The 27,491-nt window shown below is 38.4% G+C and overlaps 1 protein-coding gene across 1 annotated transcript in view; it reads left to right on the top strand.

The window, feature by feature from the left end:
- The window catches only part of LOC147170673 (calsyntenin-2-like), a 206,819-nt gene that overhangs the window by 136,657 nt on the left and 42,671 nt on the right, over positions 1–27,491 (top strand). The window contains exons 5-8 of the mRNA XM_086081054.1: positions 5,608–5,757; positions 15,509–15,694; positions 17,043–17,300; positions 17,951–18,072. Of these exons, the coding sequence (XP_085937180.1) occupies positions 5,608–5,757; positions 15,509–15,694; positions 17,043–17,300; positions 17,951–18,072 (716 nt within the window). The remainder of the gene's footprint in view (positions 1–5,607; positions 5,758–15,508; positions 15,695–17,042; positions 17,301–17,950; positions 18,073–27,491) is intronic.

Raw genomic sequence — 27,491 nt, 5'->3', positions numbered from 1 at the left:
GACGTTTGCAACTTACTTCAAAATTAAATTAAATTAATTAATTAGTTAAAAATTAGAAAGCTCTTAATATGAAAAGAACACAACACTCGTTGATGGTGTGTTTCCAGTAAAGTCGTGTCATTTTACAATGCGCATCTGTATTGAACTAAAAAAAATAAAAACATTCAACGTTGTGCATAGGAGTCACTGTAACATAAGAGTAATAAATTAAATAATTAAAAAAATATATCAATAACTAAATAATTAAATAACAATGCATATATTTGTGGGGACTGGGGTCAAGTTGTATTTTACAATTTTTAAAATGGGCAGAATTTTACAAGTTACTTCATGTTAAAAATTAAATGTTAAGAGTATGAAAAATATTGTACACTTTATTATAAATTTAGATATAAATTGCGATTAATCTGAGGTAATTATTGAAGCTATGCGATTAACTGTGATTAAAAATGTTAATCGACTGAAACTTCTAATATATATATATATATATATATATATTTATATATATATATATATATATATATATTAATCACAAAAAAATTCCGCATTAATCATGAATTAACGCAGATTATTATTATTATTATTTTTTTACCGTAGATTATTTTTTAGCATGACAGCGGATGGCTACGTCTAAAGTAGCACAGTTTGTGTTCGAGCAAAAAACATAACTACATGCATTAAAGTAAAGCATTTAATAAATGTTTGTGTATCACATTTAGAATATTTGTTCATGTCAAAATATTGGGGTCATTTGTTTCCGTTTTAAATTATGCAAGTAATTAACTGACTAGAAAAAAGGAGGAGGATGAGCGTATGCAGTAGATCAAAAAATGTTGAAGACGTCCTCATAACATTAAATGTAAAAAGAACACATTTGGCGGGAATTTTTGGGGATAAAAAAGCCTTTTTTATTAAGCGATTAATCGTGATTAATCAAAATTCTAAGATGTGATTAATCTGATTAAAAAAAAATTTCGTTTGACAGCTCTAATATATAGTATAAAAATGTTTTAGTGTCTGTCCCCGCCAGTTCCAAAATCCCATCCGCGCCCCTGGTAGCAGTCGACCACTGGTGTGTGCGTAAGTGTGGGTATGCGTGTGTGTGTGTGTGTGTGTGTGTGTGTGTGTGTGTGTGTGTGTGTGTGTGTGTGTGTGTGTGTGTGTGTGTGTGTGTGTGTGTGTGTGTGTGTGTGTGCGTGCATGCGTGCTTTGGGCACCATATGATGTAGTCCATTTACCATTTTACCATGACGGACACTCAAAATTGATTGACACGCCCACCTCTGCAAATAAGGTGCTGTGTGTCACTATTGTGTGGTTAGAGGAAAGTTGATATCATAAAATCCCTCCAAAATGTCACAATGGGGAGGAGGCTGAGTCCAAAATAAACAGATATACAGTGTGATACATGCCAGCCTTGCTGTACTTGCAGCCCGAGAGACACAGCCTGTTCGACATTATCTGGAGGAATAACTCTGTGGGGCTGACATAACCCTAAGGACAAGAAATACGAGTGGCATGAATGCCTCTGTAACACAATTACCTTTTCAGCAACACCTGCCGAGCTCATAAGCATGCTCACTATCACAGCGTGATTTCTTGTTTATGTTTTTCATGCATCCTCACTTTGTACTAGAAATGACATTTACAGCAAAACAATATGACCGTTTACTATTTCATGACTCTTATCACTGGCAATCTCAGTACATGAAGACTGGGCAAGCTGTAGCTTTAGTCTATGACGGCATCCCAGGCAAGACAGCGCACAGGTACACTTAAGCATCTACATGCCAACGTACTTGCTTAATAGCATAAATGTCCCATTCTGAAATACTTACTTAACCTCACGAGGGTTGTGGTTATCATGCGCGGCTGTAGGAATTGTTCTCTTCAGGTGCTAAACGGGGGGCTTGACTGATATGTAGGGGGTCTAAATAAATTATAAAATATAAACTGAAATGCTGGAGGGGCTTGCCGCATCATATGTGAATTGAAAACATTGGAGTTTCTGCAAGTATTTATCAGTAATACAGTTAAAATGGAAAGAAGTTTGCCTCTAAAGTGTTACTACGACCCTAAAATTTCAAGTAACATGCTAATGTGCTCCTGGTAAAAAGTGTTAGTCTGGAGCCTTAATGTTGTTTGGATCATGCAAAATAAATACTGGCTCTCCCTTGAAAAACAAAACATGTGTATTATAGTTTGTTTGTTTTATTTGTTGTTGTTTTTTATTTTTTTTACTATTGCTTAAACACAAATTTACGGAGCCCCTAAGGTGACATGGTAGGGGGAAAAAATTACTTTGCGTTCACTCCCCAAAAACTTTGCGTTCCCTCACAAAGATTGCGAGATAACGCAAACGTTTTTTTTTGCAAGAGGCCACAATTTTTTTTTTGAAACGCGTTAATATACTTCTGGGTCATCTCCCGTTTGACTAAAAGCGACGAGGAATGCGCATGTAAAGCAGTAGGAAAGCTTTCCCGATTTTGGGTCACACAGACAGGGCTGTTCCTAGAGATCAGTTTAATAAACCGAGCTCACTCAATTGAGCAGTTGACTGTGGGCAAAATCACAACTGTGGTTCTGACGTCACTTTGTCTCACAGACAACTCGGAACTTCATTTCAAGTGCTGTACATCAGTAAAAATCAGTCATGGTTTAAAGGCAGGTAAAACAAAAATGACACCAAATAAATTAATAATTATCTTAAGTGGGTAAATTAATAAGTCAATAAAATAACACACAGGTAAGTAAATAAGTAAATTAAATCAATCAACTAATAACAAAATACAGCAGGCACCACAGATGAGTCTCATGCCGAGTCAAACGGCAAAGAGCAAAGATGTGTTTTAAGAGTCGGTAGAGAGGGAGAGATTTGTCTAAAAGGAAAAGCATTATGTCTATGGATGTCCTCACAATTATATAAGTACAAGTGTGTGTGTGTGTGTGTGTGCGTGTGCGTGTGTCTTTGTTTGTGAAGTACAAACCCAATTCACAAAAAATTGGGACACTACACAAATTATGACTAAAAACTGAATGCAATTATGTAGAAGTGCCAAATTTCGATATTTTGTTCAGAATAGAACATAGATGACAGGTCAAAAGTTTAAACTGAGAAAATGTAAAATTTTAAGGGAAAAATATGTTGATTGTAAATTTCATGGTACCAACAAATAAAATAAAAAAGTTGGGACAGGTAGCAATAAGAGGCTGGAAAAGTAAATTGCACTTGTAAAAAAAAAAACAGCTGGAAGACCAGTTACCACTAATGAGGTCCATTGATTGGAGTATAAAAAGAGCTTCTCGGAGTGGCAGTGTCTCTCAGAAGCGAAGATGGGTAGAGAATCACCAATTCCTCCAATGTTGCGCACAAAGATAGTGGAGAAATATCAGAAAGGTGTTTACCAGGGAAAAATTGCAAAACGGTTGAAGTAATCATCATCTACAGTGCATAACATCATCCAAAGATTCAGAGAATCTGGAACAATCTCTGTGTGTAAGGGTCAAAGCCGAAAAATCATACTGGATCTTCGGGCCCTTAAGCGGCATTGCATCGCAAACAGGAATGCTTACTGTAAGAGAAAAGAAAGAGCTCAGCAATACTTCCAGAAAACATTGTGGGCGAACACAATCCACCGTGCCAGCCGTCGTTGCCAGATGAAACTCGACAATACAAAGAAGAAGCCATTTCTAAAGCAGACCAAGAAGCGCAGGCGTTTCTCTGGGCCAGGGGTTATTTTGAATGGTGTGGCAAAGTGGAAACCTGTTTTGTGGTCAGACCAATCCCGATTCCAAGTTCTTTGTGGAAAACTGATGTGCTATATCGTACTGACTAAAGAGGACAAGGACAACCCAAGTTGTTATCAGACACTCAGTTTATAAGCCTGCATCTGTGATGGTATAGGGTTGCATGAGTGCGTGTGGCATGGGCAGCTTCCACATCTGGAAAGGCATCGTCAATGCAGAAAGGTATATTCAGATTGGAGAACAACATATGCTCCCATCCAGGCATCATCACTTTCAGAGATCTTGCATTTCCCAACACGATAATGCCAGACCACAAGCAGCACCAATTACAACATCATGGCTGCGGATGAAAAGGATCCGGGTATTGAAATGGCCAGCCTGCAGTCCACTTCTTTCACTTATAAAGCACATTTGGCGCATCATAAAGGGGAAGGTGCAACAAAGAAAGCCCAAGACAGTTGAACAGTTAGAGAGACGCGTGCGTGTTAGACAAGAATGGGACAGCATTCCTATTTCTAAACTTGAGAAACTTGTCTCCTCGATCCCCAGACGTTTGCAGACTGTTGTAAGAAGAAGAGGGGATGCCTCACAGTGGTGAAAATGGCCTTGTCACAACTTTTGGGAGATTTGTTGCCACCATGGAATTTAAAATCAACATAATTTCCCCCTTTTTTTTCTTTTTTCTTTTTTGTAAAGTTTGGACTCTTCAACAGTATGTCTGTAAATATTTGCACATCATAAATAAAACACTGTATATTTGTGTTCTTCAAAGAAAAAAAAAAGTTGTTCCGGAGTGTAAATATATATTTTTTGAGGGGGAAATTTATTTTACAAAAAAACGAGTCAAAGAAAAATAGAGCTCGTTGTCCCCAAAATGTTTGTCCCCTCATCGTGGGTGCATTTGGGACCCTGACTAACCCAATACTGATTGAAGCAGTGCGCTCTGATCGTATTTCCAAACATCCTAGGGAAGGGGGGAATATTTATCACAGTCTGATTTCAAATTTTAATATAAACAAGTTGGAAATGAGTATAAGTTGCAGGACTGGCCAAACTATGAAAAAAAGTCAAACTTAGTGTCTGAAAAAAAAAGCATAGAAATACACCAAGTACTCAGTGTTGCACTCTCCTCAGGGTTGAAGAAAACAATTAATAATTCTCACTCGTTATTCCGATAATTTTGGTTTAACCAATGTTTTACTGTTTTCATGCACAAACCATTACTTTATTCTCATCCATGCTGCTGCCAAGGCATCATCAATATAAGTGATTATAAAAATACATTATCATTACATTTTAATAAGGTGTACACTTCCAATGCATCTATGAATTATGTAATTCATGCTTTGTGCTGATTGGAAAAAATATATACGGTCAGTGTTTGCAGACCTGTTGTTGTGCGAGCATGACACCATTTTCTTCCCCTTGAAAAGAAACTCCCCTGGGGTGAGAACACAAAAGTCAATTGAATTTGTCAAACAGTGCACTTCAATTCATTTTTACTTATGAGAAATGATATGTACTTAATAAGTTCCAACATTTGAGTTACAATGTGTCTTTGGATCGCAAAAGTAGCCATGGCCTCATCACTTGATAATCTGCTTCCTCGCTGATTTACAAAATGATATAAATAATTAAACACTTTTACTAATATCCATTATATTTTCTTTCCAACAATGAAGGTCATGTTTTAACGTTCACCCGTCTGCTCCCTCCTTCTCTCCATCTCTCTATTTATATCGCAGTCAAATCTCGTGTCTGTTTGGCTCTCTTTGAATCATAAATGGAAGGTATTCTACAAATCTGTATTACTCTACTGTATTTCTTAATGAATTTTTCGGTGACCTTCCTGTATTGCAGGTAACATCCGAAACACGGAGAAGCTGAGCCATGACCGAGAGCAGCAGTATGAGATCCAGGTGACGGCCTGGGACTGCGGCCAGAAGAGAGCCTTGCACAGCGTCCCCGTCCGAATTGACGTCAAGCCTGTCTGCAAACCCGGTTGGCGGGGTAAGATGTCGTTTTGACTCTCGTTTGTGTGCAACAATTGTGTACTAGTTTCAGAGCTGCAGATGCCTTTGTTTGTTTGTTGCCTTTGTCTGTTTTAGAAGTATGGGAAGCAGGGTGGCACATAAAGGAAGAGCTGTTTGTGCTCTTTTAATCCGTGCAGCAACACAGATGTGATTATTTACATTGTTATGTGTGTTTCTCGGAATGTGCTTGCTGAAGTAAGCATGATTCGTTTTTCTCCATTTCTAATCCCTTTGCTGTCTTCCATCATCCTGTTTTTCTCTGCCGGGCCCACAAAGCTTTGCTCTCTGTTTCTCTCCCTTCTTCCCTAAAGAATTGTCCTGTCAAATTTCTCTTCTGTGATCAACAGCACTTTAGAAAGAGCAGCCTGACACAGTCAAGATGGCTCTTTGCACATCAGAAAGCTATCATGACAGCTCTAACTAGAGTAATGCAAAGTGTCTGGTTTGAGTGCCACAACACTACACAACACTAAAAAGTATGCGCAATAACTGTCGATGCAATGGAACAGCTGAACGTGCAAGGAGAGAGAGCGAAGTGCTTTTGCAACTGTTTGCAATCCTTGTTCTTCTCTCATTGACTGAGTGACTGATGTATTGGATTTCTTGGCATTAAGACGTTTATGGTCACACCAGATGTATTTTGTATTAAGATAAAACTTTTCTTTCTGGCAAACTTAAGTTCTTAATTATTTGTCATAGGGATGTTCGATACCAATTTTTTCAGATCGATACCCTGTACGAGTACAGTAATTTCTGGACTATAAGCCGCTACTTTTTTCACTTGCATTCGACTCTGCGGCTAATACAAAAGGTGCGGCTTATCCATCAGATCACAAGAGGGCGCATTATAAAGGAAGCGCAAGAGAGTCAAGCAGAGCAAAACAAACCAAGTAAGCCGAAATACAATAATACAGACAAAAGCGAGACAATTTGTGCCCTCATTATGGAAAAGAAAGTAGCGGAACCCGGTGCGGTAAAATTAAATCACCTGCTGCTTACAGTCGGGTGCGGCTCCACTACCGCAACGTGAGCATTCGGCATCGCTCGGCTTCACTCGGCTACCCAATCAAGGTACGTTCGGCTTTGCTTGGTTTGCCTGGATGTTCAAACTCCGAGAATGAGGTCAAACTCCGAGGCATTTTTTTACTCCGATTTTTTGGTAGAAGTCCGATTTGTACGAGTTCTGAGACGTTCGAACTCAGAGGTTCCACTGTAATAACAATAAGAAGAAGAAGAAGAAAAAGAAGAATACATTTTATTTATACAGCACTTTTAATGCAAAGGTGAAAGACATAAGACATACAACAAATGCAATAACAATACTAGGCTCGGATGACAAAAATAAATATATATATAATAATAATAATATAATAATAATAGTAACAAAAATAAAGAAATCAAGTCACAGAATCAGACAGAGATTTGCAACATGACGGAAGCGAATAAAGAACACAATCAATTGTTCACTTATTTGTTCTCAGTCTTAGTCCAAACATGTATTTGGTTGCCGCGTGACAGTGACAGTTCGGGACACCATACTGTGATGTGCATCTATTCCTGTACTTCATGCCAAAGGGTTAAGAAATTGCAAACAAGGATAGTGCAAATTGGAAATACAAACTTCAAACAGTGATGCACACACTCAGGACAATCAACAAAAACTTGAAATAAATGTTGATCCCAATACGCACTTGCCAAACATCTCTTAACATCAAAACAATCAAATGTTTTCAATTGCATATGAGAATGTGAGGGAGCTGGGTGCGAGGGTATATGCTCAATGTCAACCCGCAACATTTAACGTCTTACAAACAATATGACGCAGCTAAGTCTCATGGGGGCTTTCACGATGACTCACCATCTCTTGGTGCCAACAGTGACAAGCCTGTCAACATGTTTATGCTTTTTTTTTTTGGGGGGGGGGGGGGGGACTTTCAGATACATACAAACATAGATACTGTGTCCCTTGATGAAAGGGCATTTGTCCCTTTGAGCCATGCTTGGCAGGAGGGATAAATGGAGAGGGAGAAGTAAATGTCACCGCCACAGATCAGGGGATTTTTAATAGGCCTTGGGGCTGTTGTATTAGAGGAGAAGCAAAGTTTCCAGTATTCTGTCACACTGTCTGTGTGAGGCTCTTTTGTTTCCTATTTTCATTTAATAACATGAAAGAATAAGGTTTTATTGTTAAATGTGAAATCACAATTGCAGTGACCCAAGCTGACCTTTTTTCAACTCTGCGTACAATGCTATCGGCCCTGCTTGCTGTCAGCAACAAGGTTGATTTCTGTTTGAATCACAGGGTTTGGCCTTTCAGTTCAGATTTTTCTTCCTATGCTTATATGACTTTTCTTTAGGCATTCTCACTTCCTCCAACTGTGTAAAAACAACAATGCAATTGTGTGTGTGCTAGTCAAAAGGTGTCCGTTTATGCAGTGTAGTTGAGACGCAATATCAAATTTTAGACCCACATACAGTCATATTAAACCAGTGAGGTCAGTGCCTTTATTTTGCTGTAGAATGAAACCTCACCTAAAAAATGGGGTGTTTTATTGCCAAAATGGTACCTTACCATTACCATTTTTTTTTTCTACAGGGAGTCCTCGAGCTACATCGTACACGACCTACATCGTTTCGATGTGCCTCGTCCGTAGCACCTTCTTTTATTTTATTTTCCCACAGTAATCACTCCATTTTAAAGTTATTTAAAGTTGTGTTGTTGTTACCTCCACCAACGGAAATCCATCTAGCAGGTTGGCTCGCCATGAGGCGCGTCACATTTCTGTGCTTAAGTTTTAATTAGCTCTGCTCTGCCGTCCGTTGGCAATGAATGTCCGTGCGGAAACACAAAACATTGGTTCCGGCGTTTCCGGGTCACGCAAATATGTTTTTTTAAATTACTGTACAAAGTACTTTGATGTAAATATCGACTTAAACGATTAAATCTGACTTAAGTCGAAATTCGGGTTACATCGCCAGCGACCTACATCGTTTGGATGTGCCTCGTCCGTAGCACCTTCTCTTTGTTTTATTTCCCACAGTAATCACGCCATTTTAAAGTTATTTAAGGAACTCCACCGTAACTTGAGGACTCCCTGTATTTACTTGTGAATAATACGCAAATCCCCTGATTTGCTGGCATCCTACATTATTTCTAAAATAATGAGCGACCAACTTTTCATTTTTAGAATGTCAACATTTTTTACTTAAATTTCAAATCTGCTTAGCAGCAGAGAAACATTAGTAAGTTACATTTTAGACAAATCTCTCCCCATCCAATTACGGTCTGGGATGAAGTGACGTCAGAACCACGTTTTGCTGGCATAAATGGAACATTTTGAGTAAGCCTGCTTTGTTAAAAAGTGATCAGTTGGAACGGCAGCTGTGTCAGGCTGTCAGCATCAAAGTGCGCAGTCATTTTCCTCTATTAAGCTGCCTCTTAATAGCAATTCGATGGCTATCACTAGCCTATATACGTTAGCGGCTAGCTGATAACACTGCTAGCCATTAACACTGCTAGCCGCTATCATACTATGTAGTACATTGTAAGCGCAAAGCAGCAATAAATACAGTAGTCAGCGTCCTTAATTTGTGATTGAATTAGATTTCAAGACAACGTTATGTTGTTGTTGGTGGCAACACTGTGAAAGGCCATGAATCGAAAAAATTATTCAGGTCAGCTGTTGCAACACGCTGCCGGGAACAAGTTCAAAATAAAAGCTTTACAAGGCACTCATTTCAGTGTATTACTGTATTTGGAAAGATTTTGTTTTGAAGTTGCTAGCTTGACAAGTTTTGCACACCGTACTTAGGCAATCCATTTTATATGGAAAAAAAATGTCTTATTAACGGGATTTTGCAGGAACTTTGTTCTATGTTGGATCCAGATGTGAATTAAACCCAAATTATTCACTCCACAGTAAAAGTAAGTAAGATTGGGCTCACTGTACCAACACTTTTGGAGGGGCGTGTATTTGGGAAACATTTATTCGTCTCAACATTTTATTTATTGTCAAAAAATCAGAATCACCAAATCTGTATTGTCCCTTAAAGAGAATGTAATGCCGCAGTGGGATCACAGAAAGGACAAGTCACACAATTGAAAAAAGGAAACATTATACTTGTACATAATGACTGTTATCACATGTTCAGTCTCGAGTTAATACCATAAATAGACCATTATTATCAGTGACTGCAAAAAGTGCAACATCCAGATGTGCAAATAAACAATAGTAACTAAGAAAATGAGCAACATAAAAGGTAGTTGCCATTAAAATATATAAACTGTATTTGGGATGAATGAAACCTGGAGCGTTCTTGTCCTCCAGGAATCATAAACTGACAGCCTGGGGGCAAAATGTTCAGGATTTCAGTTGATTTGAAATCATGATATAGGTCCAATATACAGGGCTGTGATACCAAATGTAATGTTCTCAGCACAGTATTTTGTCGACATCCACCACGTTGGCATTGTCAGTCATAGTTAGAGACAGATTCTGGCCTTCGCTAATGTCTTTGAGCTTTGGGGAAAATTTAGGTGCATGAGGACCTTCCGGCAGAGAGCCAAGACCCTGCGGCAGACATGCTGGGGGGGATTACAGAGTATATCCCAACAAGCTATGGATTCCCTCGCAAATCCCCTGAGGAGATCAAAAACATGCCAAGTGGTCCACTTAAGTCTTCTGCCATCATGAGCAAAATGAGAAGAAACGTGAAATTCCTCACGCCTAAAATTAGATGCATGTTTCTCCTCAAAGGGAGCTGGCGCAAATAACAAACAAACAAATAAAACCGCTTCATTTACCCGCTTTCCCAATGCAAGAGAGAACATGCATTTAAAGAGGAATACTGTAATACAATTACAAGCTTTCTAATGCAATTCCACTTATTGTATAAATAATTGATTACCCGAGGCCACACAGATAATGCTTCAGATTGTGTCTTCATTATACATTGGGTACACAAAAGTATACACCTCGTAATCAATGAGCTAATTAGTCTGGGGCCAATTCTTGGCTTCTTACTTTTCCAATTCTTCAATTTTTCCAGCATAAAACAAGGTCAATAAAGGCATATTTGCAATGTTTTTTGTTTCTTTTTTTGTTTGTTTGTTCACGTGTAGGTATGAGCCTAAGTTATTGTATCGTTAAAAGATAGAAGTACAGTCGGGATGGCTGAATTGGTATTGTATTCAGTGAGGTGAAAAAGGGGCAACGTGCTCATTTCGATGGAAAGTGTGAGGCCAACTGATGGTCAAGTGCAGGTAATGACAACATTTTAGCGCACAGACAGAACATGAACATTATGTTTCCATCCAACACACATGCGGTGCAAAATGAGACAATTCCTACAACACAACACTTCCACGTCCAGAGACCACATCAAACTAATTCGACAACTGCACCATGTCTCATTTTATTCATAACTGTAAATTCTGATCTGTAGCATTAATTGTGGGAATGCTGAAGCATTTTTATTCTCCACACTTTTTTGCCGTGTAACAACTCCCATATAATACTTCCGATTTACACTGTTCAAATTTCAACTTGCTTCAAAAATTCTCGCCAAATACGCTGTTAGCCATGATTTAGAAAAAGTCAAGTTAGCTATATATAATATTTTGACCTTAGTGTAGGTTACTAACATCAGAAGACATAAATTAAGATGAATATATTAATTTAATGTAATGTATGAATTAACAGCAGATGACTGAAACTACAGTACTGTGGTACTCTATTGACATTTACTTTTTATTCATGAATTCTAAGGTTTTTGCAAGTCATTGTGATTGAAAAAAGTAACAAAGATATTTAATACATTCATTATGATCAAGCATCAGAAACATAGATTAATCTTTGAATGTGTGATGATTACCTCAACATTACATCATCCCACCCTTAAATAATAAATCAATCTAATATGTCTTGACAAAGGCGGTTGCGAATATGCTGAGAACAACTTCAATTGTGTTCACAATTTGAAAAACAACAACAACAACAATGCATACATTCTCCAAATTAGAACACATTATTGTCAAGAAAACTTCAAACAGGAGTCAAAGATTTCCAGACCAAAAAGGTACGCTCATGCACATAAAACCAGTACACACACATTCAAGCTTCAATGATCGCATCCACAGCGAAAAGTAGTTCATCTGCACTCAGCACCACAGGACTGTTTTCATGTCTGCCTTGCTTCCTTACCCTCTCATCTTTCTTTCATATTCACAGAGAATAATTTTTGGGGGCTGATTTGTGAATTTCATGAACACTCCTGCAGGCATGCACCCAACTCAGTAGAAAGCAAAACGCATCCTATTAAACCCACGCCGAGGATCACTTCACATAAAGGAAATCATTGTGTGACAGCATGTGGTAGAGTCCACTAAACTCTCATTAAAACATATAATTATCTTGTACGGGTACAGTGCTTGTTATTAGTAAAACATAATACTGTACAGGTCTAGGATCAATAGAAGCATTTTGGGTTAATATTGAAAAGGGAGCATTGCTGTTACTGCCACAAGACTATTTCCAGATATAAACATCCACACATAAAATATGCTCACTGTAGCCTTTTGCTAATGACTCTCTTTTGCTTTGTCTGCTACCCTCAGTACTCAATGCTGACATGTGGTCTGTGAGAGTTGTCTTACTAGAAAGTCAAATGCTGCTGATAGGCTTTTGATCAAAGAAGTTAAATTTTGATGGTGTGCCCAGTACTATACCGATCAGCCAGTGAGTATTACATTGAGGAACAATTTGAAAAGAAAAGAAAAAAATCAGTTGAGTTTTTTTTTTTGCATGTCAAGTTTTTATTCTCCGCAGTTTACTCTCCAGATAAGCACAATTCCACTGTTAAACTGCAATAAGACTGTAGTAAGAAGAGCTGATGATATGATTGGACTCATCTACAGTTATGTGACAATTTGTTTGTGCAGTCACAATTGAGGCCGTGCGGTGACAGGTGTGCAGCTCCCATTAGGTCAGCACTGTCAATATATGCAAACAGAAAGATAGCATAATAGGAGCAATTAAGAGGATTAGTGCTGGCTTTTCTCTTAACATTGTAACCATGAGTATCGCTGTAAGTTCTATTTTGTTTCGTTTTGAAAGCTTGTAACTTCCATCCAGTCAATCGTATTATTTTATTTACTTACATACACATTTATTTTCGATTTTAAATAAATAGGGATCCTATACACTCTAAAAAGAGAATTGTTGAACCAATTTAAGATTACAAATTGAATTGTTGACCAACTTAAAAAAATGCTTCAATTGGTAACACACGATTGAATTAAATTGATCCGATTCCAAAGTGAATATATTAAATCACTTGAATTAAGTTAAATCAAAGGTGATCAAAAGTGTATGAACTCATAATTAATTAAACTTAATACTTTGGATTAACTTAATTCAATGTTGTGTTACCAGTTGAAGCATTTTTTTAAGTTGGTCAACAATTCAATTTGTAATCTTAAATTGGTTCATCAATTCTCTTTTTAGGGTGTAGGTCAAAAACTTGTCACATTAGAGGAAAACTGAGATCAGTTTTGTAATATGCACCCTAAAATTTGGTAAAAACAGCTGTCAGACCTAAGTTAAAAAAAATAAAAAATAAAAGTGTTCCCCAGTGTCATCAGAATAAGGAAAATGTGATAGGTCAGTAATTAATTGTTGGAGGGACATAATCATGCGTGTATTTCAGGAAAAGGAATATATAAGAGGCACATTTGAATTCAAGTCTCATGGTACCTGGGATTTGTCCAGGTACTCTGGCTTCTTCGCCCCCCCCCCCCCCCCCAATGCACGGTAGTTAGCAGTTACAGGTTCCAGTTCACCTGCAAGCCTTATGATGACAGCCGTGTAGAAAATGACTGAATTTGTATGAAAGCAAAGTAATCAACATATTAACAATCCTAGTCGTCCATTTGTGTGCATGTTTTTCATTAATTGTGTAGGCTGCGCTTGTTCTTTTCGGCACAATTGTTTGCTCCATCACACCTATTGACAAGCTTATGAGTAGCAGTGCTTGAGCAGCGCTCAGCAATCACAGACGGCGGCAAGTGGTAAATCAACGACAAGACAGGCGCAGCCGATGTATGAGCTAAGGTGGTGAATGTTTGAGGTAGTCAAAACATGACAGGTTCCACAGACTGGTGAGCAACAAACATCTCTCTTCCTCTCGCCAGTCAGCATTGTCTGATGCTCCTCTATCATTTCACAAGTGATAATGCTCTGCATAGTCATGTTATTAATAGTTAATGAAAACTAACTGAATATACATCCATCCATTTTCTTAACCGCTTGTTCTCACAAGGGTCGCGGGGGGTTCTGGAGCCTATCCCAGCTGGCTTCGGGCAGTAGGTGGGGTACACCCTGAACTGGTTGCTAGCCAATCGTAGGGCACACAACCATTCACGCGCACAATCACACCTATGGACAATTTGGAGTAATCAATTAACCCGCCATGCATGTCTTTGGAATGTGGGAGGAAACCGGAGTACCCAGAGAAAACCCACGCAAGCACGGGGAGAACATACAAACTCCACCCAGGAAGGCCGAAGCCCGGACTCGATCTCACGTCCTCAGCATTGGGAGGCGTACGTGCTAACCAGTCAGCCACCGTGCCGCCCACTAACAGAATAATGAAAGCTAAAATTGAAAACATTTTCGTTAGCGGAATAAAATAAAATAAACAAAATGTGTTTGTTTTTTTTGTATTTAAATTAAAACTGTCCTTCATTTTCGTCTTTGTCAATATCATAAAGGTTCGCTTAAAATGTATTTATTTTGGTACTGCTGTGCGTCTGTACATAAGACGGGAGATCACATATGAGAATTGCATTTTTTTTTTACTTTATTACACAGTACTTTGTGAGCTTTTTTTTTATCTTGCACTCACCAAATACTCCATATATTTAAAAAACTAAAACTAATACTGAAACAAATAAATAAACAAACTACACAAATACATCTTCAAAACAAATAAAAACTAAAAAAAAACAAAAAAAACAAAGCATTTTCACAAAAATAAAAACTAATCGTTCTAAAAAACTAACTAGAGACAAAACGAAATAAAAAAAACTATCATGAAAAATCCAAAACTATTATAAACATGCCACATAGATTGTGGTGGTTGAGTGGATAAAATAAAGGATAGACAGTCATTCATTTTGAGATACTTAGCCGATATGCTTGTGATTTAGCGTTGAAAATCTCTAGCGTAATTAGCATCATGAGCAGAATGCACCTGAATTTCCATTTTATCCTCTTGTCTCCCAGAGAGACTGTGCAAGCAAACATAAGTTCTCAAATTAAAAATATTAATAATAAAGGGATAAATAAAAATATCAATACAGCACAGGATAATAGCATGGCAAGAGAGATAAAACATGTACATAGGATACAGTTCGCCCATGCCCCTAATGAGAATAAGTGGTACGGAAAATGATTAATGGATGAGTGAAGTATTTCAAAGAAACTTTAACAGAAAGATTAAGAAAATAAATCCAATAGTTCTTGCCTTAACCCATACCCTTTCTTTTACTGAAGTGTTTGGGCTCTTAGATTAACAGACAAATAATCGCACTCAAGAGTTAAAAACACACCTAATTAGAAGAGGTAAAAGAAACAAGACATATTAAACATGTTTACTTTCCACCTAGGGCACTGATTGCAATTAGCATCATATGTTTACGCTGTGTTGTTCTAACTCCATCTCTCTAGGCTGGAATAAACGAGTTGATTATGAGCCAGGAACAGGAAGCAAACAGTTGTTTCCCAAAATGCATCTGGAGACCTGTGGTGGGCCGCTGTCATCTGCGAGAACTACAGTGGAGCTGCTGACCAGTCACATTGGGAAGGGATGTGATCGTGAGACTTACTCTGAGAAGTCCCTGCAGAAACTATGTGGTGGGTTCTACAGTCTGTTATTGTTCAAAAGGTACATTTTTCCCCTGAAAATTGATTTATATAACCTCACAGGCGGTTGACTTGAATGATGACATTGTTTAAGTATGTCATGTGAATGGCAGGAGAAAAAAGGCCTCATGTACTTAAATTGACTGAAATATTAGATTGATTGATACTTAATAGATTGAAAGCCATGGTGCCCACATTGTCAGGTAAGTGCGAGTCGAACGGTTATACTTTGGTCGCCATTTTGTTGATCGATGAGTTAGTTTGTTGGATAGCAGGCTGATACAAAAGCAACTCAATCATTCTAAATGGAACTGGGTTGCTGTCTTTATATTTGACTAAATTATTTGAATATTTGAAGGAAAAAAAAGTAGTCATTTCCACTCATTACACAACTACTTCTGCATTCCTTTCACTTGCCTACTCGGCGCATGCATGATTTTCCACTAAAAACGCCTTTGCAGATATCTCATAATAATTATGTGATAGCAAGAAAAACACATTTTAATTGCCTTTTTAAAGCCTAATCAATTGTAGATTATGTCCAACAACATCGGGGGGAAAGCTGCAGCAGCGTGCTGAGAAAGTCAATGCTTATTTATTTATCGAGGGAAACTAATTAATAGAGTGCGAATGTTGAGGCTGTCTCATGTACGGCATGAAAAAACATGTTACAGGCAAGAGCAAACATCAAATATGGTGCCCTGTAAGTGTGTTGTTTGAAACGGGAGTGATCGGATCTGCATTGTCATTGTGTTGCTGACAGTTTAGTCACACACTTGTATCTGTGATTTAAATACGCTGAGGATATGGCAATAAATGTTTGTCAAGGTGACATATAGTACAAAGGCTTTTCAGGACTCAACATATTGAGGTTATCGTGTCATGAATGTCACAGATGATAGAGTTGCTGTTAAAGGGAAGATGAGAAAAGAGTTTGACTCAATACAATGGAGTGATGATGAGTACTTAGCAGAATAATATAAAGGTCAAGTAAACAGAAGTAAACAATTTATTTGATTGGATGCTTTAGCCCGTCCTTTCGCGCATGTCTTTTGTGTAACTTTACAACTCATCAACAGACTGCTGCTGCCTCTCTTTATTGTTTTTAACTCACATCTCTCTCCTTCGGAAAGTCAATTTCATTTGCCATGAATCAATAGTCACATACTCTATCAATCCCGGACCATTGATTATGTATTACGCCGTGCCATCTGCTTTACTCATTAAAGTCATCATAGGCAAGGTTGGAGCAACAAACGACACATCTACTGTGATTGTTTATGACACTTCTCTTCCATTCTTTTGTCAAATCTTTGTGTTCCAATGGCAACGACTCCAGGCGCCTCATCGGGCAGCACTGACCTTCTGCCCGCCCCTTCCGCTGCCACTAACTGGACAGCGTCTCTGATGACGGACAGCGGGAGAGACAGTGACTTGATCTTCAGGTTTGATGGTCACCAAGCGGCTAAAATCCCAGACTGGGTGGTGGCCCAGAACTTGACGGACCAGTTCACAATAGCAACCTGGATGAAGCACGGGCCCAGTCCTGGTATCAGGGCTGAAAAGGAGACCCTTCTTTGTAATTCTGATAAAACAGGTGAGTGTAAACACCTCAGCTCAGCTCATGTAAAAAGAAAATCCTTTTGTGCTCATCTTTCTTGCTTATGTTCACATTTGTAATGTTTGTTGCATTCGTCACATTTATCACATTTTCAGTCGTGAGCAAAACACATTTATTGTGGACTCTGCAATTTTATCATCACAGCTGTTTTTCTTACTAACATTGTGCTTTAGTTTATTACATCTTTTAGAATGAAATTTTACATTGTAATGTATCCAAACCACATTTTAATAAAACAACACAATAACGTACAATAATCCAGGCAAACAAAAATGCACGGTAATAGCCGAACCTTTTTTGAATTATCTGCATATCCACTCTTTTTTTTTTCCCTCACTGACGATATCAAAAGCAGTCAAACAGTCTGCATCATAGAGTCCAACTGTTCTGAAACAAACCCATTGTGGTGTATATTATAAATCTTAGGGGAAAGTCAGGGATTAAATACTGTTTATTTGTAATTCAATTTTGTATTTGCAACGGTGCTGCATGACAAAGTCAGCAACCAAACCGCTGACTTTGCTCTAAGCAAGAATTTTCAGTTCATTATTCCAGAAGAGGCCTGCCCCGACAGTGAGCAAGTGTGTTGATTTGTGTCCAATCCTCTAATTCTTTCCCACCTACAGAGATGAATCGCCATCACTACTCCCTTTATGTCCACAATTGCCGCCTAGTATTTCTGCTAAGGAGGGACTTTACTCAGGTGGACACCTTCAGACCTGCCGAGTTCCACTGGAAACTAGATCAGGTAGGAAGATAATTTGTGTCACCCACAGATATGGTCATGCCTGTAGATTGTGTACATACATTTGTTTCCTAAGGTCTTAAATTTCAATTACAGTTAATTGTGGGTTCATTTATTTAGCTTTATTCAGACTCTGAGTAGACACATGAAACACGTGGGAGTGTGTGTTTTTTGGGGCGGCACGCCTCAGTGGCAGAGTGGTTGTCTCCCATGCATTTGAGAGGTTGTGAGTTCGATCCTCAATCCTGGTGACCATGCCGTAGTGTCCTTGAGCAAACCACTGAACCCCGATTTGCTCCCAGTGGACCTGGCAGTGCCTTGCATGGCAGCAGCCGACCACTAGTGTGTGTGTGTGTGCGTGCGTGGGTGTGTGTGTGTGAGGCTTCAATTGTAAAGCGCTTTGGGTACCATATGGTGTAGTTAAAGCACTATATAAAAAGCAGTCCATTTACCATCGATTTTTAATTTGGATAATGCCTTTCATTATTTGGCTAGACAAGAAATTCTCAAAAAACAACAACATAATTATTATAAGATATCTGCAAAGGCGTCTTTAGTGGAAAATCATGCACGCGCCGAGTAGGCAAGTGAAAAGAATGCAGAAGTAGTTGTGTAATGAGGGGAAATGAAAAAACATAACTTTCAATTATTTTAATAATTATAATACACCCTTGCCCTTCATATTAGACTTCCTTGTTTACTTATGAATTCCAGCTAACTAGAAAACGAGAAGATTGCATTATTTTCGCATTTCGACACTGCATCGCAAACACACTTATCCAGAAATATACTTGCTCTAGGACTGTGTGTATGTGTGTTTTGGTTGGACAGCAGCTGTCTGATGATCAAAGATGCTGTCTGGAAGTCAAAGAGGTCACCTCAACACACCAAACGAGCACGTCTGTTTCTAGAGAGAGATGCACAGCTGAGCCTAAGCTTCCAGGTGCAGCACCCAGGGCTAATTTTATCAGACAGATCACTTCAAACGTCTGCCTTTTGGCTGCACACGGCGTATGCATACTCTCAATTTAGACACCTACTCTGAATTTCCCGCAGAGAAAAGTCATCATTCCCATAATTTCATCCAAGGTTGTACTCAAGTGGTTATTCCAACGAATAGAAAAATATTCTGTCAGGTGTGAACGAGTGAGAGCATAAAATTAATGCAGCATTACAGAGCTCTTTAGTATTCTAAGATAGACAGAGCAAAATAGACAGAAGTACTATCTGTAGTGCAAGGTTTGAATCCCCATACTTGCATTGTTGATTTTTACCTGTCACCCAACAAGTACAGTAATTCTTTTAACACGTTTATTAAAACAACGGCTTTATAAAAACAACTTACACGCAGTTTAAAACAAGTTCTGACACACAGAAAGGCTCTGGTAGGATGCTGCCATTCTCAACTACAGAAACGACGACATTTACGTCAAGACAGGACACAGCTTGGCTATTCTGATTGAACTTTTTACATGACTTTTGTTTGGATTGTCAAAAAGAATTTACAACCCCTGTGATTCCGAATGATAATCTATTCGCATCGTACCTTTTCATTCCGATTGAGGTGTTTCTATGCAGCATTCATTCTAATCGGAAAAGTTCTCCATTTTAACACGGCTAGTGCAACACATCGCAGCAGGTTGAAAGATGCTGGCAGCCAAGACAAACAGTACATGGAGTAGCATAACCAAGTAGCAGGAATAGTGCACCAAAACATCTGCACCAAACATGCACTGGAGGTCCCAGAATCAAGATGACACTCACCACCCAAGGTACGCATATTATTGAAATTCTCTGCATTTAACCAATCACCATAGTGAAGACAGCAAACACGCCCAGTTCAGGGTATTAGTGTCTTGCTCAAGAGCACCATTGCCATGGGTCTGCGGGATGTTGGGTCTAGATCAGTGGTGGGCAAACTCAGTCTTCCAGGGCCGGAGTCCTGCAGATTTTGGATGTTTCCCTGCTCCAACGCAGCTGATTCCAATCAACAGGATCATTATCAGGCTTATGCAGAGCTTGCTGATTAGTTGATCATATATCAGCTGTGTTGGAGAAGGGAAACATCCAAAACCTTCAAGACCCTCGAGGACTGAGTTTGTCCACCCCTGGATATTACATTCTCCCCTATGCCTATTCACATTGATGTATGTGACATTTTTTAAATTATAGATTTAGTATTTAATAAATGTATTGAATGAAAGAATGAAAAAGTTGAGGAAGCAATTTTAGGAAAATGAACTTCCAATTACACTCAACCTGAGAACAACCTCCTCCTAACTTTGTTCAGCTATATAGAGTTTTAGTTATGTTTTATAATGAAATGGGCCATTACTGGTGACTGCATAATGGCTTTAATGCTGGAAAAATCCTGGCCGCACAAATGAGTTTGACCTGCTGAAAATTGCCATGTTGTTTCTTTTAGCAGCAGTAGTCTTAGGCAGCATGGCAGTGTGTCGAAAAGCCCATTGTATTTACTGTGATTCACTGCTTTTTATGCCTTGCTTTCTTTGCTCTGGGCATTGTTGCCAGAGTTTTATTGAGCTGCTTAAGAGCTTTTGCGTTGGTATCGACTGCATGCTTGAAGCACGAAGTCTCGGTCTTTAAATGCGTTATTGCATTCAAACATCTCAAGGAAGACGACTGTCAATTGTAAAAGTGTTGTTGGCAATTACAAACACTGTAGAAAATGTGATTTAGTCTGCACATGTAGAAATAAAAGTCTTGGGGAATGTGCATGTGCAAAGGAAAACCACAGACTACGTGACCAGTTCTTCAATATAGGTAATGTGTAGCATTGAGAAAATAATTAAAACGGCAACTTTCCCCATTGTGGGACTAAAAAATACTTATAAAGAAATTTTTAAATAAATCATCCAAAAGATTCAAAATATTTTATTATTTGAATTTGACTTCTTAATATCTTCACATAATTCTCATCATGCCACTTTAAGTGTTATTAAATGCCCCCCCCCCCCCCCCCCCCCCCCGCCATCAATAATCAACTAGACAATGAATGACGTTTCTCTTACCAAATTTGCTGAAGACGGTTGTGATTAGGCTAAATTTGGGAATGGTGGTGTAATGATTGAAGTATTTGGAATGTGGTATGCTTGGACATTATTGTAAATGGGTTATGTAGAGCAGTCCTTCTCAAAATGGGGAGGCAGCCCCCTCGCCCCTCGCCCCTCTTGTGGGGCTCGGTATGATGCCAGGGGTGGTGCTTATGGCCTCAGGGAACATTTATTTATTTATTTGTTTGTTTGTTTGTTTATTTTTAACCGTACTAGTATGAAGTGTAATTGCACAGCCACTACAGTAGGAGACAGTGGCACTCTCATTGTACTGATATAGAAAGAAAAATCGGTGTGAAGTTTTCTATAAAAAAAAAAATACATACATTTATTGGATAGAGATTATTTATTGATTTGTTTCTTCTCCTATATCCCCCCAAAAGTACAGTATTGGCGTATTGACTACTCAGAATCGGAATCCTCGTTATTGGTCAAGTATGTAAAAAAAACACAAAAAAACACACACATACAATTTGTCTCCAGTAGTCTGAGCTACACTAGTATTGCAGTAACAAGCAAATATGATTATGTTTAACATGCCGTCAATATTCGTCAAAATTCCGGTTTCTGAATGATAGTAACTCGCTAAATGGTCATGTGGTCAACACTTGTCTTTCCACCATTGATAAAAGACATCATTTTCATTTCACTCACCCCACTAATAAAGAAGTCGGGTTCTTCCTCGCCCCAATAGTGTATTACACACACTGAGGACGGAATAGAAAGATTTAAAAGGCTTATGAATCCACCAGAATTGTACCTTTTGGCGACAAAGCATCGCAGGATACTATTTAAGGTAAGCCGTTTGAAGATCAAACTTTAAAAAGAAAATCTTCAACGTAGTTAATAGCCATCCTCATCCGCTGCCGCTGGTGCCTTGAATGGTCTGAGTGAAGCAGCGTGCTCGGAGCATATTTCCAAACTCACCCGCGCTGCGGGGACGGGGATTTGGGGTCAACGAGCTCTTATGTCTCGTTTTTTTCTAAACCCACCAAATGAAAATCATATATTTTTTACTTGTTGGACTTAGGAGGAAGAAAAATGGCAAGAAAATCCACAAAAGGGAGGTAAACCTGCAAGATATGAAAAATAAATCTGGTCACAGATGAAAATCCGCGAAACAGTGAGACCACAAAAGATGAACCGCAATATAGTGAGGGAACACTATATACCAATATGCAATACACTTTCTTGTCACAAAAAACATCTTTATATATCAATATAGCTAACCATAATGTACAGTTTTAACTTTTCCCCATACCGGTTATCATTTCCTGTAACAACTAAGCATAACATAACATGCAATGTAAATTGATTTAATGCAGCGCAGACTCTAGTTATTGTCATCATAAAACATTTGTTAACTGTGCAGGCAATGTTTTAAGTAAATTTAAACATGGTTAACTGTCTTACAAGAATAAAGAAAAGGTATCCACTGAATTATATAAACAAATAAAAGTGTAACAACTCACCCACTGAAGACATATGACAGCCCCAAAATGGAGCGGAAAATTGTTTATTGTTAGCCAGTCAACAAATATTACAGACAACCAGAATATTAAACAAATTCACATACCGTATTTTTGCACTATAAGGCGCATCGGATTATAAGGTGCACAGTCAATGAATGGTGTATTTTTTTATCCATATATAAGGCACACCGCATTATAAGGCGCATAGAATAGAAGCTACTGTAGTGGCTGTGGTTGTGTTAAGCATCCACTAGATGGAGCTTACTTAACCAATATTGATCCACATATAAGGCACATCAGATTATAAGGCGCACTGTCGGCTTTTGAGAAAATTAAAGGCTTTTAGGTGTGCCTTATAGTGCGGAAAATACGGTATATGCATTTAAATAATTAAACACACACACACTAAAACCGACAAAGCCGAAACAAAGTATAGTGACCAGCAGGGTCTGGGGTGGGCCATTGGTCTCTTAACCCCAACCCCACACTAAATCAAATGATAATTGGTGATTGAAATAGTGTGCATTCATTATTATTTTATAAGCATTGCTAGCAGTGACGTGCAGTGAGCTCTAGGTTTGGGTAGGCAGGCAGTCGCAAATTGAGACGCCCGCACCAATTACAAATTTGTGTGTCGGCGGGCGAGTGTACAACGTATCCCAGGGTGACCATATTTTCATTTCCCAAAAAAGAGGACACTCAACTCGACCTCGAGATACTCAGATACTCAGATACAAGATGCCATACATTCAAACTTTTCAAACATATGCCTCCTCTGTATGGGTAGAAAATATAACAAAAAAACAATACTCTCTTTTGAAGTCTTGCATTTTTTTTGCTCCGCAATCGTTTTGTTAATTAATTTTTTTACTTCGAGCAGGGTGCGTACCCATCACCTCCGGTGCAGCAGCTCAACATTTGCCACTCAGCTAAAGTTCTGGGCCACCGTCAGCCAGTGCGCAGTCTGCCAGCCACGGTAAACGTTGCAGTGCACCCTGCCTCCCATTTGCCGCACAACGAAGAACGGACAATTTTGAACCCAACCGGACGCCCGGAGAGAATGTAATAAAGTGAATATCTCCCTGTAAAACAGCCTAATTCCTCACAAAATCAAGCTAGCAATAGCAATGCCAAACACCATGTAAAGTGAAACAGCCAGTTAATCGAAGCACGTCCACAAAGCCAATCTTTCTTTTTTCACCATTCTTTGTGAAAAATACAAATAATTCTTTGTCCCTTACTTTGCTGAAGATCCGGTAGCTAAAGCGTTGGTCTCCCATAAAATACAGTGACGTAAAAAGGCTGCGTAGCAATCTGCGTATTTGCGTAAAGGACTTTTCTACTGGGAAAATGACTACGCATGCGCGAACACACACCGCTACGCGGCCAGGACTGGGAAAAGCACAGTAGCGGTGTGCCTTCAGGAGGACAATTTTTGCAGCATTTTAGCCTGCAGGCCAGATGAAGTAATGAGTCATTTTTAATTGAGGTATGAAAATCACCAAATGTTGTCACTTTTAAACCTATAGGTAGTGTAGGCTTTCTAAAATGAAAGAAATAATTAAAATAAATGGGGAAAAAAACTAAACGGTTTCAACTTTCATTCCAGCCTGGGGCAGGCAGTGCCTACCTTGCTTGCCCTGACCGCACGTCACTGATTGCTAGAATAAATTGTGAGTGTAGAGTAATAAGTGTGTTTAGGCAAGCTTTTACCTGCTTGGTCATGTTATTTTTTTTTTATGTAATTGCTATTGAATTAATTGTATTGCTCATACTGTGTATTGATTAACTAGTTTATCAAGATTTTTTATTTCTTTATTTAGCAAAGGTCATTGAGGAAAGTGTGACACTGAAGATTCACAGACCTCAGTACGGAGCGTGTCACTTTTGATATAGAAGCTCATTTCACATACGCATATTGTATGCTGGCATTAAAATGAATAACAGATTTAAATGTGTTTGAAAAGCAATTGTTCACATTAGTTGTTGCGTTTATTTTCTGGTATGACAAGGGGAAAAAAAGTTATCCTCCCTGCTCCCCATCCATTTATTATTCCTCTGCAATTGCCTTTTCAGGGGTCTGAGCTCATTGTCAGACTCTCCTGAGCACAATTTGAATGCTGAGCATCTGGCATCTTCAAATTGCTGATGTCGAAGATGCTATTTACTGCTGCCTTTAGAAACACGACGCCTGTAAAGTTGATGAAGTTAGGGTTAGAATAGAATAGAATAGAATAGAAGTTTTTTGTCAGAGGATATTTTTTTGTTTTCAAATTGAGACACTGTAAGTGTACACAATGAAGTGGGTAATAGGCCACAATAGTCTCGTTGTGTTATGAATTATGATTGTGATCCTCTTGTCAGTGATCGCTGCCTCTCAACTATTTACTCAAGTATACATACTACTCAACTTGGATAATTGGGTTAGATGACACCCTCAAAGTGCTTTACATTTGACTACTCATTCACCTACTGATGATGCAGCATCAAAGAGCAACTGGGGGTCGTCAGCTTGTTCCTCAACCCTTGAGTGACTTTTTTAAATGTGTTCTTTTACTCTCTTCCAAGTGTAAATATAACTCTAAAACTGAGTTTATTTGGTCCCTATCTAAATAGAGTCAAATTGACTCTACACAATTTACTGTGTACACTTTGTGCCCAGACAGTGTAACTACGAGTACCCCATAATAGAATAATATGCACACACAGCTGTCTCAAATTTTACACCAAATTAATGTGCAAATGAGGCCATTTTGAAACACACATGAGGCATAAGGCAAAGAGGGAAATAAAAGTAGCACTAAAAGCACAACAAGCAACTCCTCAATAACCCTTCAACAAGTAGAAAGGCATTAAAGAGTTATTGGGTATTCACTCGGTACCATCTGCGTTACCATGTGGGTGGCATTGTTTCGAAATTATGTATGTGTTTTTTTTTTAATGATTCTAAGGATTAGGATTCAGAAATGGGCCTTATCGAGAACGTCGCAGGACCAAACAGGTGGGCGGACTTCCTATGTGTGCAGCAATAATTACATTAACTGCAGGCTGATAACAAGATGGTTTGAATGTAAACTTGCTGATTGTTTTCTTTATCGCTGGCGGCTTTGGATTAGTGTTAAATGCATGCACATCACTGATTTATACATATTTGATATGATATGCCTGATTTACCAGATATGATTAACCCAAATGAACCCTCAACTACAATTAATAAAAATAATATGCAAATCAAAGCGAGAAAATCTTTGATTGCAATTGAAAGAAAAAAAAGCATATATTAGAAAGAAAGTTTCTTTGAAAAAGAAAAGCTTGCTTCCGACTTTGTGTGTTGGGTGAAGGCCGATTTCTATTCCAGCATGACTGTGCCACAGTTCACAAACTAGATTCATAAAAGGCATGCTTGGATGAGGATGGTATAAACAAACTTGGCTTGAAAAATGTTGTGTGGTTGGACTGAACTAGAAGCAGACTGAAAGCTTGGATATTTAAATCATTTTATTCATATAGTTGCTTATTACCTGCTAGTGATATCACTGAATTACATCCTGTTTATATTGGCATACACAATACTACCCTGTGAGATATATGAGATAGAAAGCGAGTACAGAAAGGAATATAAACTTGTAGCTATTAACGTGTAATCAGAAACGAGTGTTGAAACGCTATCGGGATGATAATATTCACAGATGGAAATATTGTCTCTTTATCATATTACAGACACTTCTCCATATCTTCTATCACAGTGCGCTTTCCAAATTAAATTAGTCTTTATCACAAACACCTTTTAAAAGCTTTTCCATACGTTTCCCTACACTGTATAGTGTCGAGACTCCATTTCCCATTATCCTTAAATGCAGCTTCCCAATCTGCTTCCTACAGAAATCCCTTTATTGCATTTTGAGAGTTTGCATTGGTGGAACTTGACTGGACTGATCTGGTAACTGGTCATCAACATCATAAAAGTAAAGTGCATCGTTCAGCTGATAGACAACTATTGTGATATGATGAAGATCAATGAATGGGATGGCAAGATCTTTTCTTTGGTCCATCCATCCATCCTTTCATTTGCAATCAGCCATTTATAATGATTAGATTAAAAAAAAAAAATGGCATTCTTGCATCTCGGGCTGGGCGATATGACCAAAAAATAAAATCTCGATTTTTTTTTTCAGTCATTCAGGATGATTACAATTTTAATCGATTTTAAGCTAATAAACCCAACAAACATTTATTTAAATGTTTCATTTATTCAAAAATAATTCCTGTGCAAAATCTTCAAACAACAATAATGTATACTGATTCAAAATCAGTTTCAACATAAACTTAACATTCATAGTTTGTGTTTAAGTGCCGCAATTAAGTAGTTGGTAGCTATTGTAAACATGTCTTGTAAACCACCCATCCAGCATTCTGCCACTTGTGCAAAATTACAACTCACAAAAACATTTGGATGTAACAGAACATAAGAACATATTTTAATAATCCAGAAGACAAAACTCGATTTCACGATTTAGCCCATTTTCAACGATTCCATTTTTAAAATAACGATGTACCGAGTGAATTCAATTTATTGCCCGGCCCTACTTGCATACATCAATTACTCTCTGACAATATTCTGATTTCAGAGAAACTAATTTTAAAAAATTCTTCTGAGCATACTATTTTTCCATGTGTATGTTCATCTAACACATAGGTGTCACACTCCGGTCCTCTAGGGCCGAAGTCCTGCAGGTTTTGGAGGTTTCCCTCTTCCAACACAAGCTGATTCCAATCAGCAAGATCATTATCAGGCTTATGCAGAGCTTGCTGATGAGCTGATCATATATCAGCTGTGTTGGAGAACGGAAATGTCCAAAACCTGCAGGACTTCGGC

This window comes from Leptonotus elevatus, chromosome 7, assembly GCF_054856555.1.
Source record: "Leptonotus elevatus isolate MCC_2025b chromosome 7, RoL_Lele_1.0, whole genome shotgun sequence".
In the NCBI taxonomy this organism is placed as follows: domain Eukaryota; kingdom Metazoa; phylum Chordata; class Actinopteri; order Syngnathiformes; family Syngnathidae; genus Leptonotus; species Leptonotus elevatus.
This window is presented reverse-complemented; position numbering and strand designations above follow the sequence as displayed.